Raw genomic sequence first — 14,885 nt, 5'->3', positions numbered from 1 at the left:
TCACAAGAAGCCACATTTTTTTTTAGAGAGGCCAACTATTAAACGAATTGTTGAATGCTACTTTAGTGTGTAAAAGATGAGGAATTACAATGTAATACCCAGCCCAAAATATTACTCCAATGTGTTATCAATCACATTTTATTTCACCCTTTTTTTTTTTTTTTTAACACTTTTCCATAATACCTATCCAGTTTATTATTTAAACCCTAAAATAAGCAATACTAATATAATGTATATAAACAATAAGCATATACATTCTAATGAAGCTAAATAAAAAAATCTGGCCTTTGCTTAGACATTGTGCAAGAGTTGAGTACAGCAACACAACTTATTCACATCAGAATTGACAGCTTTCAAACATTTGTAAACAGAGAGGGCAATCCTGTGCACAAAATTACTTTTGGCAACTACCGCGTAGATTCTCTATTTCAATAAAGCAAATGAACTTGGTCATAAACTATTTTAGTGATGAACTGTTTTTTAATTAGGATATATACAGAGCCATGTCATTTTTAATACCATTACAAATCTCATATTCATTTCTTGTACATGATTTCACAATGTAATATTTCCAAAGTTTTAGTGCTATATACAGTACATATATTCTTAATCTATGTCTGTGATGCATCTATAGCATTTCATCCACTTTAGTTGGAAATACGTATAAAGAGCACATGCAGAATTCGGTGTGCCAAATCAAAGAGAAGTTCATAGATGCTCAGTTACTCATTAGAAGCTTAAAGTTGGGTTAAACAAGTACAGCCCCCCCCCCCAAAATAAAACGCTTCATGCTGCAACCCCCCAATGTTCAAGCCAAATCTATGCCCTTGTCCAAAGCTGTGTATATTATATGTCATACAGGTACAGTCCACCTGGAGCAACCAGAGGTGAAGTGCATTGTTCAAGGACAAAATGGTGACAGTTCATAGACTGCCACAAGTTCAAACCTACAAACTCTTTTGATTTCCACTCCAGAGCTTTTAAACACTATGCTACATCACCTTAAAAATTACATTCATATTTTTGTCTTATACAGACTGTCATAACAAAGAAAGTACAAAAATGACATAACACTGACCTCTTTCCTCATTTGCAGCAGCATGATTCAAAAATAGCATTCATTTGTAAAAAAAATAAAAATAAATACATATTAAATTTTGGCCTGGGAATTGTCTGGAGCAGTTTTCAAATTACAACTCGAATGAGCCAAGAATCGGTGAGTGACCTTAAAGCACATCATTGTACAACAGTAAAAATGATTTCATCATTGCTTAAAACTTATTCATCATCGTACCAATGAAAAATGACTATAATAGTCAAATAGCAGAAAATTATAACAAATAAGACATACATTAAATAGCTCCTTTGCTTGAAAAGTGCCTTGACTGTGCAATTTTGTAAGTTGATTTTAGATAATGTGTTGCACGAAGGTTTTTAAATGTAGATTTGGAATAATAATCAATTCACTTGTCGGGAATAAAATCCCCCCAGCAGAAACAAATAATAATGGACATTACCAATACTGGACTTGACTGGATTTCATTAATAAGTCTGTAAAAAGAAATACGTTTCTTTTCACTAACCTATGAAGAGCTGCATGAGCCAAAACTTATTTCTAAATTTTAACTGCCTAAGCTTACCTACACTTTCAGATCAACAGTTACTGCTGTATAGTAAATCCCTCAGATAAACAGAACGTTGTCTAGACTGGATTATCCACTTGAGATTGAGCCTGGGTTTGTGGGTTTTCAGCAGGTCCAGGTATGGTGGAGGCCGATGAGTAGCTCTGCATGCATTGGTAATCTGATGACATGTCTGTTGGGATTGAGAGGTCACTGCTTGACTGAGACACTATTCTGTACTCACGCACAGGGCAGGCACGTTCTGTAAAATTGGGTTTGAAGCCTTTCTCCAGATCTTTGGAGATGGAAAGCCATTTCTGTATGGAAAACAAAAATAAAAGAAATGTAGACGTGTTGACTTTGGGGTCAGGTCTCTCTTTTTCTGCATAGTGCTTTGCCACTGTCAATTAAGAAACTGATTTAAACATGGTTGCCTACTTGTATTTTTGGAAAAATGTAAATCATTCATGGTGCCATTGGTAATGAGGTGACTGAAAGAATACAGATAGACACTTACCTCTACATTGCCATCATAGTTGTCAAAAAGATCCGTAAGGTATTTGCTTACATTTCGGCCTGCATTTGGCACTACTGGTATTAGGATTATCCTTAACCTAAAATGGAAAATTAAATGTTATATATTGACATTGCACATATACTGTAGGTTGAGGAGACTTTTAGTGTGGAAGACAGGTAAAGGAATAGTTCACCAAAATGGAACATTCTGTCATTATTTATTGACCCTCATGCAATTCTAAACCAGTAAATTGTTATTTTTTTTACATACAACACAGATGTAGTAATTTTCAAAGAATCATTAAACAGCTCTTGCCATAGAACAACAAATTTCGAAGTTTATTACAGAATACAGGTTAGGTGTAAGCTTCGGGAAAGGGCAGGAATATTAGTGAATAATCACTTAAATTTGAGACTCGGAATATAGTCCATGCAGCCTTATGGACTACTTTTAAGGTGCTTTTTTGAGGGGTTTTGTCTTTTTTGGGGCTTGACAGCCACAGTCACTATAAACTTTCAATGTGCGACAAGAGCTGCGTAAAGATTCTTCTGCGTAAAAATTTCTCTGTGTTTCAATAACAGCATACAGGTTTGAAACTGAGGGAAAGTAATGACAGAATTTTCATTTTTAGGTGAACTATTCTTTTTATAACTTTTTTAGAATTTGTGGGACTCTGAATAAGAAGTTTCAGGCACTAACCTCTCGCTGTGGACCAGCAAGCAGGAAAGTATGACAAGCATTACTGTGGCTCCCACTGTATACAGCACCAATGCCATCACAGACATGGTAACTGGACTTTCTGGGAAAAATACAGAGAGTTGCCATTAATGCCAAAGCTATTGTTTTTACGTCATAAACAGTCAGCTGACTACCAGCTAAATTTAGCTGGTGAAAAGCATGGCTGTATTGGTCCAACACCTAGATCAGCATGAAAATGAATGATCTGAATTGGTCTTTTCATCATGGTATCTGTTGATCTGTTAAATTGATGCACACTGGGCAGATAAGGTACTGAGAGCAGATCTTGTAATAAAGACAAGGTATAGTCTACATCAAACGTGTGCAGTACCTGTGTCATTATTAGGCTTTAAAGTTCCCCAGTACACAGTCTTACTCCAATCACTCCAAAACTTGGACTCTCCGCAGGATGACGATATCCGAGCCCTGATCTGGAACTCGTATTGTTTTTTTGAAGGAAAAGGTAAGCTGTAGGAGTTCTTGATGCTTGGCTTTTTGTTCTAGGGAGAGAGAAGAATTTAACCATGTCACATGTTCAGTTATTATCTGTCACAACTTAAGGTGAGAAGCATGATGACAATATAGATCAATATAGGCCCTCAAAGAGTAAACGGACACTTTAGTCATGCTTAAAAATGTATGAATGTATGAATTACTTAACACATTTTCAAACCAAGTGGCATTTATTTGGAAGAAAGATAACAAGTAAACTTCCACAAAAATAACGTTAGGTTCAAGTGACTTAAGTGCCTCAAGTGTGGCTTCAGTGTCCAAATATATCTGATGCCACTGTATCTACCCGTGTAACTCATAAAACTCCTTTTTACCTGCCAATCCTTGTTGTCTGTCTTGTGGCGAACTTGGCTCTCAATGCAAATGCTGTTGTGTCCCGTAACATTCCAGTACAGCCACAGTTCAGCATCTTTTTCTCCACCACAGACAGGTTATACGGAGGGTAAAGCTTCACTAATTAGCAACACAGTAAATGTGTCAATTCATGAGCCATTTTTGCTTTCCATACATTATTGTCGAAATACAAAAATATGAACGACAGTTTTCCAAGAGCTGACATACCACTATATTTCAGTTCATGTTTCTGCTCTGTCATCAATCTACCGTTGTCATGATACAGCCATGTGCTTAACGTATTGAACCGTTGTGTTTCTTTGTAGGGAATCATGCAGCCCACGTTAATGTTGTTAATCTTGTGATATTTAGAACACTCCAGAGTTTGATGATATGAAAACCTATAATAAATTACATGTGTTAGTCCTGAAATATGAATTCAAAAGTACACGTATTTGTGTTTGTGTTTAACTTACATGCTCTTGAAACTGTAATTGTACTTTTGGGTCCCATTGTCATCCCATGTGCAATTAACATATTCCAGATTTATGATAAGGCAGTTAATCTCTGGGTAAAGATGAGAGAAACAATGGCTTTAAGACAATAACAAACAACAGGCACGTATTATTTGGAACATTCATGCAAAATTTAAATGAAGATTGGCTTTGATACAATTTCTAGAAACCTTAATTTCTGTTTCTATGAATATTCTATCATATATAGATTTCACACTGTTTCAGCGTGTAAGCATGTTGTTTTTCAGTAGAGGAAGTGCTTGTCAGTTTATTCCCCTTCAGAGAACTTTGACAGGAAATTGATTATTTCTCCATAAAATACGCTTTTCTGTGCAATGTTACTGATTAGAATTTTCAAAATCTCAACTGAATGAAGGTCTAAGTGAAGAGTACCTGGAAGAGTTCAGATTTGGTCCTTATTTGTATGAAAAAATAAACTGAAAAAGTTCTAAACTCATGTTGCCTATGCACATCATGGCCACACAACATCGGTTAGACATGTTGGTAACTAAATGTCTGAACTCTGTACTTACTCATAGGCAACAGGTTGCCATGAATTTCACAATGCTCTGAAGGTTATATACCTATTTTACTGATGAAATCATCTGTCTAAAGGGTATCGAGGCCCTCTATTAACTGTTAACTAATAACAATGTTAACAGTTTAACCTTAACATGCTGAAGCATGTCACTTCCGGAGTATCAAAGAACATTGAAAACTCATCAAGAAAAGAAAGAAATTCATAAAATGACAAAACGCCCTACTCTGTTTTGTTATTAGGGAATCACTTATTTCTTTTTAAATACTAGCTAAGTATTCAAATAATTTTAAAGGACAACATAATCTTACATGAAAGCTACATAAAAGAACACATTTTGTTTTGAAAATGGCATAATGGTAGGATACTCACGTGGCACAGATGATTCAGGAGATGCAAATGAAGGAATGTTCCAAAGGAAAAGACTGAAAAACAGTAACATCATCTTGGACAGAGTTACATAACTCGACTGTTTTTTCCGTGTCTGTATCTTCCCCGTTTTAACCAAAACATATCTTTACTCTTTGTGGGCTGACGTATGTGACATATTTCCTGTTCACAAGAAGCCACATTTTTTGTTAGATTGGCCAACTTTTAAATGAATTGTTGAATGCTACTTTAGTGTGTAAAAGATGAGGAATTACAATGTAATACCCAGCCCAAAATATTACTCCAATGTGTTATCAATCACATTTTATTTCACCATTTTTTTTTTTTTTTTTTTTTTTTACACTTTTCCATAATACCTATCCAGTTTATTATTTAAACCCTAAAATAAGCAATACTAATATAATGTATATAAACAATAAGCATATACATTCTAATGAAGCTAAATAAAAAAATCTGGCCTTTGCTTAGACATTGTGCAAGAGTTGAGTACAGCAACACAACTTATTCACATCAGAATTGACAGCTTTCAAACATTTGTAAACAGAGAGGGCAATCCTGTGCACAAAATTACTTTTGGCAACTACCGCGTAGATTCTCTATTTCAATAAAGCAAATTAACTTGGTCAAACTGTATTAGTGATGAACTGTTTTTTAATTAGGATATATACAGAGCCATGTCATTTTTAATAACATTACAAATCTCATATTCATTTCTTGTACATGATTTCACAATGTAATATTTCCAAAGTTTTAGTGCTATATACAGTACATATATTCTTAATCTATGTCTGTGATGCATCTATAGCATTTCATCCACTTTAGTTGGAAATACGTATAAAGAGCACATGCAGAATTCAGTGTGCCAAATCAAAGAGAAGTTCATAGATGCTCAGTTACTCATTAGAAGTTTAAAGTTGGGTTTCAGTATGCAGCACACTTAATCCACAAAACCTCTCTCATATTGTCAACCACCAGAGGAAAAAATTTCTCAGCAGCTCCCACACAAATGCTAACTTCTGATTTAAACCAGCAGCCCATCATCAAATAGGAAACCTATCAACTCTTGATCAGACTTTTGCAGATACCATTTCACAGTATCACCTAATTTATGAAAGTCTCACTTTGAATCACTCTCTGCTGTTACTAGGTAGTTTGTAAGTGATCCACAGTCCATGCATCTGAGGTTTAAATGACAAATGAGAGCTCTAAAGGCAGTGTAGCAGTACTAAAGGAGAGACTGGATGCTTCCTGTGCCAACTGCAGCAGGGATGGTAAGAAATCAGAGCATTCTCCACCATCATAGTTCTCCTGATCCAGTCCTGAGTCTTGCTGCATGGACTTCTGTTTTAGAACTGCAAAAAACACATGCATTAAACAGGAAGAGATCTTAAGAAGATATTAAGATATTAAAGTGGATGTTCATTTTAGTTAACAAAGTGGTAGTATATGATTTAAAGGAATAGTTTACCCCAAATTAAAATTCTGTCATCATTTACTTTTTTGGTTTTGAGATTGTGTCATTATGTTGAGTGTTATATTGTGTTCAAGTGTGTTGGTTCATGTGTGTGTGTGTATAAGAGGGGAGTGTGGGCGTATCAGTATGTACCTGTGTCAGTGTGAGATAGCATGTCGGTTCCATTCTGGGCTCTGTTTCTCCTTTCAGTTTCTGTATCTTCTGAGTCTTTACCTGCAGAGATGTGGCAACTAGGACTAAGCAGCTGCAATGAACATAAAACACATGTCAGACTGAGGTGATTACATATGCTTGCAAAGCAACAGAGAGGCATGCTCTTTTAATAGATCCTACATTTTGATTTTTGAAGAGAGAGGATGCACTTTTTTAACATGCACTTAAATGTTCTGAAAAAAATAAATAAATAATCAATAATAAGAAAAATCAAATCACAAGGTTATTGAGAAATGGCTTCAAAAATGTATTTGTGTGTTGCCCAACTGTTGCTTCACTTGTCTGTTTGTGTGTATTATAAAATTAAAGACTAATAAAAATATATTGAAGCTGGTGAAGGGCAAGTCCTTTTTTTTTTAAACAGCCTTTAGTTTACATTACTATTACTGGTCAGAAGTGGGTGGTATTAGAGGGAGGGGACGTTCTCATTCTAGAGAGTGTTTTATTAGTATATGCATGTGACGTACCACTAATATTTTGGTCTTTTTTCCCGGAAGTGAAAGACTGTATATTTAAGAAGTGTATATATCAAGAGGGCCTGGGTAGCTCAGGTAAAGATGCTGGCTACCACCCCTGAGTGTGGTTGCCGCGGTGGATGGCGTGAAGCCTCCACACACGCTATGTCTCCGTGGCAACGCGCTCAACAAGCCACGTGGGATTCATTGCACTACGCGACCATGAGGACTTAAAAGCACATTGGGAATTGGGAGGAAAAAAAAAAAAAAAAAAAAAAAAAAAGTGTATATATCTGCTCAAATATAATTTTGTCTTTTAGGAGTACACTAGCATATAGATGGCCTCACATCTAATGGACTATTACCCACAAAACACCAAGTTTGATTTTATAGGGTCTTTCATTCAAACAGCCTGAGGCAACAAGCAAAAACTGAACATGAAGCTTAGCCAGACCTTGCTAAAACTTTCCAGGTCTGGTGAAGGTGAATCACAGGAGCGGATAGCTTCTAAACTGAAGTCAATAAGAGCCAGTGGATCAGAGACATCATTTCTGTATGAAGAAAGGGAGAGAAATACAAGTATTCAGCTATTTATACAGAATAATCAAAACACAACAATACTGCACATGATGTAACACTGTCAGGGCTGTTCATACTGAATATGTTTTTGTGTGCTGATGTTTTAATTTTAGTGTGTGCTGTTTTTTTATTTTTTTCGCCATATCTTGCTGGGTTTTTCACGCTGCGTCAACTAAGAGTTTTGAGACACCTGCAATCAGTTATATTTTTTGCAATCAAAATATTCCTGGTTCAAATCAAGTTAAGCTCAATCAGCAGTATTTGTGGCATAATGTTGATTACAACAAAAAAGTATTTGACTCGTCCCTCCTTTTATTTAAATTATTTTTTTTTTAAATAAAATAAAAATAAAAAAACATCTGGATTGCAGTGAGACACTTACACCGCTGTTTGCAGTGAATGGGGCCAATCCATAAACGTTAAAATACTCACTCTTTCAAAGGTATAGCTACAAGTAGTAAACATTATACATGTTAACATGATTTTAGTGTGATAGCATTGCTTACCAATCTTTTCTGTGTAAAGTTATATCCAAATGTACAACTTTGTTGCCATGAAAATGTAACACCATAAACCCTGTAAACCCACAACTTTACATCCTAAATAATACATCCTAAAGTTTTAAAAGAATTAATGTAAGTGCTTTCATAAAATTATAAGCTTCACATTTCTGCCTTTAAACTCTCCAAAAATTGGCCCCATTCACTTCCGTTGTAAGGGGACAAGTCAAAATGATTTTTTGCAGTGATCAACATTATGCCATGAATGCTGTCGATTGAGCTCAAAGAGATAGTTTTCCCAAAAATGAAAATTCTCTCATCATTTACTCACCCTCATGCCATCCCAGATGTGTATGACTTTCTTTCTTCTGCAGAACACAAATTAAGATTTTTAGAAGAATATTTCAGCTCTGTTGATCCATACAATGCAAGTGAATTGGTGCCACAATTTTGATGCTCCAAAAAGCACATAAGGCAGCATATAAGTAATCCATGCAACTCCAGTGTTTTAATTCATATCTTCTGAAGTGATATGATAGGTGTGGGTGAGAAATAGATCAATATTTAAGACCTTTTTTGCTAGAAATTCTTCTCCCTTCCCAGTAGGGGGATATGCATGAAGAAATGTAAATCGCCAAGAACACAAGAAGAAGAATGTGAAAGTGATCTGTTTCTCACCCACACTTATCATATCTCTTCTGAAGTTATTGATTTAACCACTGGAGTCAAATGGATTGCTTTTATGCTGACTTATGTGATTTTTGGAGCTTCAGAATTTTGCCACCCATTCACCAAAAGAGCTGAGAAATTCTTCTAAAAATCTTCATTTGACTTCTGCAGAAGAAAGAAAGTCATACACATCTGGGATGGCATAAGGGTAAGTAAATGATGAGAGAATTTTCTCTTTTGGGTGAACTATTCCTTTAACTTGTATTGAACCCGGAATATTCCTTTAAGTTGCATTCACATGACTCACGTCAGCGTTGCCAAATACATTCAGTTAAACGTGGTGAATGGCAGCGTTGCCCCTGGCGCTGTGTTATGCTTCCGTCAATCGCCGCTCAAAGTTCAAACAGTTTTTAACTTTAACCCCATTACTGCTGACCATTTGAAGTGTCAGCCAAAGATTACCAGACAATACAGATTAAGTATCATTATGTGGGCAGTGCCAGCTCTAAAATCAAAACAAGACTTTCTTTGCAGTGCTCATAAGTTCAAAGAGGCGCTTGACACTGGCGTTGACGCTCTGATGCGAATCATGTGAATACAGCCTTATATTTGTTGCACTGCATCTAGCTTTTTTTTTTTTTGCATAAGAATGCATTTGATCTGAACAGCCCCTAATAGTGGTACAGCATAAATTCTGTCCTATTTGGATCAATTACTCATTATAAAATAAATGGTACACATGACCATCTGCTATCTGTGCAGGCCCTCTAACCTCTCCAAGGGTAATTCCTCAGAGTCCTGGGCAGCAGGTTCATCAAGCAAAGAAAAAGCCAGCTCCATAGAGGGTAGAGCAGGAGAGGCAGGGGATAAGGAGAGAAGGGTGGGGAGGCTTTCTGACACTGGCTCTCTGCAATACAGAAAATTCTAATGAAACAGGACAAGAAACTGGGAAACCCTGAGGAGTACTCTCAGTTCCTGTGTGCAGACTTTACCCAGTAAACATATCAGACAAACCTCAGAGGGCATTAAATATACAACAATATACAACATTTTTAGAAGGTGCATGACCACAGGTGCACTGTTGTCTTCTTACCTGGCAGGCTCAGATGTAGAATCCCTCAGGTGGGTGATATCGGAGATGACCATTCCATTTGAAAATACATCTGCAGGTGGCACATCCAGCTGCCACAGAAACCCAAATTGATTTATGGCTCTCAATTTTAATATGACTGAAACCATCAAATGGTTTTATAGTATATGACTAAATAGCATCAGGGAACTAAATAGGAAACCTTATCATTCAAATGTCAACACATGAATCTTTTCTCAACCATCTGTGAATCATTTTTACAAAAATAAAGTTGCTCAGTGAAACAAACATGAAAGTTTAGCAGGCACCTCTTGCAAAGGAGGGATCTCTTGGAGGGAGACGTTTAGGGTGGAATTCACATTGAATGAACGGGCATATTTTGGCGCGGACTGAAATTCCCCAGAACTGTCAATCATGGGGCTGTCGGGGTGGAAAAACAATATGTGATGATGAGAAGAGACTAGTGAAAGTGTAATCGTGTATGGTTAAACTGATGGTAGTATTCTGTCTCCTTACAGTCTCCTTTTGCAGCCTTTGAGCCCATTTGACTGGACGCTGTTGATGATGAACTTTATAATCTGAAAAGAAGTGACATAATATCAGTTCAGTGTAATAAACATAAAAAAACAAGATACATTTGCATATGAGCAAACTAGTTAGTCACTACAGTAGTTACAACTTGTAAAGTGTCTTTTCATTTACCTTGCGTATGATTTTGTGCTGCTGCTGATATTGCTGTCTTAAGAAGTCCAGCTCTCTCCACAAGCGCTCATTATCCCTTAGGGAAAGAATAAGGACTTATAAGAAACTTGCCCCTCTCTAGTCATAACAGGGAATCAAGATCAGATAAAATACTATTAAGCTGTGATCTAAGTCAACTGATTGTGTAGAAAATAAGGAAATTTTGGAAAGCAGACAACTGACTTTTTTTTTTTTTAGCTCCATTGATGTCCATTCTTGAGTTAACTGAGTAAACAAGCCTGATGTGTAGATTAATACTGATGCATTCAGTTGTTTATTCATCACTGAGGAAGGCTCACCTGCACAAAGCCATGAGTTTGATGTCTGAGGAGTCTTGCCAGCCTCTGACATGACTAACCTGAACGAGTACCTGAGAAACCTGCCCTCCCTCTTCTATTCCACGGCTTACTGAGACCTAGTTATGAAATCACATATAGACCAAATATTCAGTACAGATGTTTACACACACTTTTGCAACATCTCAACGTGAGAGAAAGAGAGAGTTTGAAACTGTGCTTGAGTGCTTTGCAGATAACGCTGTTGTTTTAGTGCTACACAAGCATCACATGATAAAGCCTATCTGCTTCACCCTCCTGCGGATGAGGCCCAACAGATGAGGTTGAGCTTTCCGGAAGTTCTCATGTTGAAACTCCACACGATCAACCTGCCCATTAGCTCTGGGCAAGCCAGCATCCACATGCACCACCTTGTGAAAGCCATCTGTGTGTGCAAGTCAAACACAGGGAAGAGTGTGAAAGCTTACCATCATATATTATGCCTGCTTAAAAAAATAAATAAAATTAAATAATAATAAAAAAAGCTTAAAGGAACAGTTCTCCAGAAAATACAAATTCTCTCATCATTTATTCAGCTAGGATAACATATCATGTCATATAATTTGGCCATTTACTGACATTGGCTGAATACCTACACATGTTCAGCTGCCGCACAAAGCTGGTCATGTTGTTGTGTTTGAAGTAGAGGGGCAGGACTTCCTTGCTGAACCGCAGCTCATCCTGGACAAGAAAACTACAGCCATCCTAACAGACAGGAAAAAGGATGTGTTTGTGGTTTGACTTACGTACATCTCTTAATATATGTCATGACATTTCTAAAGAACAGCCTGTTTTGGTCTGGAATGAAATGCTGTACTGTCTACTTAAAAGGCACTTTCACAAATTCACATATGCATCTGTTGGCAGTTTTAATAGACTTCTTAATTCATTAGACTTCTGTTTAATGCTAGTAACCACACTCAAAAAAAATATTTTAAGATTACGCATGTCAATTTCATAACAATTCCATCAACTTTGAGTAAACTTTAATCAAATACAATGTAAAAAAATATGAAATGTATATAAAAAATCTGCATGATGGAAGCAACATATTAAAGAAGAAATCACAGGAAAGGCTGTGTACTGTAAAATACGCTGAGGAGGATTTAACCAATTTATCCAAATGTAAAATAAGATCAGTAGACTTCCAATATTTGCGGAAAATAACAAGATGAAACACTAAGCATGTTAAAGACACGCATTTGTTTTACTAACAGGTAAGCGTTGCGTCTCACAAAGCTATTTTATTATTTTAATGGATGTTTGTGTATGACACGCATGGTATTTTCGGACAAATCTCATTCTGTCACATGACCCATACTTAAGTTTAACTACTAGCTTAATCACGTTCTAATTTTATCGTGAGCAGCGATTGGACGGACAGCGGACCAATAGCGAGCTGCCTCCAACTGCATGAGCACAGTACACGTGGATCTGTTTTGTAAACTGGGTCAGACAGCGCACGGGTGTGTATTAAAAACTCTTATTAATACGTCAACTGAGGGCACCACAATAAACGGCTTCTGAGCAAAAAAGACTGAGCAATAATAACTGCAGCCAACTTGGAAAAAGATTATTCCTGAACTAATCACTGCTCTACCAGGTACACAGAAAAAACAACTCCAGTTACACACCTAGGCAAATTTCTATATAGAGAATACTGTATAAATACTACAAAATGCTTCATACTCATTAGCTCATACTATAGCAGTTAAAATACTCACTTGGCTCCAGCAAATAAGGTCATTCATTGAATGAGCATCGACAAGTGTCCAAAGTTTGCTGACAAAAGCTGGGACAGTATGACTGTCTTTCATCTCTCCCATTAAAGAATTGGTCGGGATGAGTAGAAAAGGTGTCTAGTGATTGCAGAAAGAGGTCTGTTTTCTCTACGGATGAAGGTGAAGCAGTCTTTTTAAATATTCGTCACACTGCTCTAATTTCGCCTGCTGTTATTAGAAGTAAATAGAGCTTCAGGCTGACCCACACGGGAACGTTCCTTCCTGCTGGGACACGCCCCCTTTTTCCTTAATCCACCAATCATGATTATGGCTCCGTGTGGCATACGTAAGCGTCACTTGTACTTTTCTTGCGTGTCTGACTCACCTATATCAACCTTTACTCTAGATAGAAAAATACAGTTTTATATAACCTACGCTCTGTTTTTTTTTTTTTTTTCCGTGGCAGTTACATAGGATGTGAATTTTTGGTATTGGTCTAGATGGTGTGGACTGTAATTTAAATAAGTCAACAATTAATTTTACTTTGAATGACATTTAAGTTTTTTCTTTTCGCTTAAGTTGCATTAGCTGAAGGTGTAGGAAGAATGCATGTTCTGGAAGAAAAATGGCAATTTTAAAGAACTAATTTTGAGACATTATCTATATAATGTTCCCTTTATATGTTTCCCTTTTTTCTTCTCTCTGTACCTTCATTTTTTCCCTCGTACTTGTTACATTGCTAACTTTTGTAAAAAAGTGTATTGTTTGTTTATTATTTGTTATATGTTGCTATGTATACACCGATCAGCCACAACATTAAAACCACCTGCCTAATATTGTGTAGGTCCCCCTCATGCCACCAAAACAGTGCCAACCCACATCTCAGAATAGCATTCTGAGATGATATTCTTCTCACCACAATTGTACAGAGCGGTTATCTGAGTTACCGTAGACTTTGTCAGTTCGAACCAGTCTGGCCTTTCTCTGTTGACCTCTCTCATCAACAAGACGTTTCCATCTGCAGAACTATTCTTGAGTAAATTCTAGACACTGTTGTGCGTGAAAATCCCAGGAGATCAGCAGTTACAGAAATACTCAAACCAGCCCATCTGGCACCAACAATCATCCATGCGATTATCTAATCAGCCAATCGTGTGGCAGCAGTGCAGAGAATAAAATCATTGGATATGGGTCAGGAGCTTCAGTTAATGTTCACATCAACCATCAGAATGGGGAAAAAATGTGATCTCAGTGATTTGGACCATGGCATGAATGTTGGTGCCAGACGGGCTGGTTTGAGTATTTTTGTAACTGCTGATCTCCTGGGATTTTCATGCACAACAGTCTCTAAAATTCACTCAGAATGGTGCCAAAAAAAATTAAAATAAAATAAAAAATAAAAATATCCAGTGAGGGAAAGTTCTGCAGATGGAAACGTCTTGTTGATGATAGAGGTCAACAGAGAATTGCCAGACTGTTTCAAACTGACAAAGTCTACGGTAACTCAGATAACCGCTCTGTACAATTGTGGTGAGAAGAATAGCATCTCAGAATGCTATTCTGAGATGCGGGTTGGTGCTGTTTTAGTGGCAGGAGGGGGACATACACATTAGGCAGGTGGTTTTAATGTTGCGGCTGATCGGTGTATTAAAAGCATTCAACAAAAAAGGACGTTTTATGACATAAGAATATATTTTGCGATTCGTAATCCAGTTTGGTAACTTGATCATGGTATCTTGCACATTTTTTATTCAATTATTAAATCTGTCTTGTATTTTATATAATTGTATGTGCATGCATGTATGTGCATCACTGTGATGGACAAGATGTGGAACGGCATTCAAAATCTTGTTAAATTAATTACTTCATCACTTTGGCTGAAACTAGACACGGGCAAAGTGTGAATTTATAAAATTTGAATTCTAGATGCGTTTGAAGTGAC

At 36.7% G+C, this 14,885-nt stretch overlaps 1 protein-coding gene and 1 pseudogene across 1 annotated transcript; both read right to left on the bottom strand.

Moving 5' to 3' along the window:
* Positions 1 to 122: 122 nt before the first annotated feature.
* LOC127432536 (cytokine receptor common subunit gamma-like) lies at positions 123 to 5,315 on the bottom strand (annotated as a pseudogene).
* A 480-nt stretch (positions 5,316 to 5,795) lies between these two features.
* On the bottom strand, positions 5,796 to 13,212 carry si:dkey-18a10.3 (heat shock factor protein). The gene is made up of 12 exons (XM_051684443.1): positions 12,947 to 13,212; positions 11,819 to 11,927; positions 11,477 to 11,607; positions 11,187 to 11,302; positions 10,849 to 10,924; positions 10,663 to 10,724; positions 10,455 to 10,566; positions 10,150 to 10,238; positions 9,829 to 9,963; positions 7,763 to 7,859; positions 6,773 to 6,884; positions 5,796 to 6,518 (listed from the first exon to the last, which is right to left on the bottom strand). The coding sequence occupies exons 1-12, from the start codon at positions 13,046 to 13,048 to the stop codon at positions 6,352 to 6,354; spliced, it is 1,308 nt and encodes a 435-aa protein (XP_051540403.1). The 5' UTR covers positions 13,049 to 13,212; the 3' UTR covers positions 5,796 to 6,351.
* Between the last annotated feature and the right edge of the window lie 1,673 nt (positions 13,213 to 14,885).

Source organism: Myxocyprinus asiaticus, chromosome 42 (assembly GCF_019703515.2).
Source record: "Myxocyprinus asiaticus isolate MX2 ecotype Aquarium Trade chromosome 42, UBuf_Myxa_2, whole genome shotgun sequence".
Lineage (NCBI taxonomy): Eukaryota > Metazoa > Chordata > Actinopteri > Cypriniformes > Catostomidae > Myxocyprinus > Myxocyprinus asiaticus.
Note: the sequence above shows the minus strand (reverse complement) of the source record. Positions and strands in the feature narration are given on the sequence as shown.

Excerpts from the sequence above, each read along its gene's own strand:
- si:dkey-18a10.3 (XM_051684443.1), bottom strand. The coding sequence starts at position 13,048 with ATGGGAGAGATGAAAGACAGTCATACTGTCCCAGCTTTTGTCAGCAAA. Across the intron at positions 11,303-11,476 it reads TGGGCCTCATCCGCAGGAGG|GTCTCAGTAAGCCGTGGAAT; the intron begins GTGAAGCAGATA and ends TTTCATAACTAG. Across the intron at positions 10,239-10,454 it reads AGATCCCTCCTTTGCAAGAG|CTGGATGTGCCACCTGCAGA; the intron begins GTGCCTGCTAAA and ends TTTCTGTGGCAG.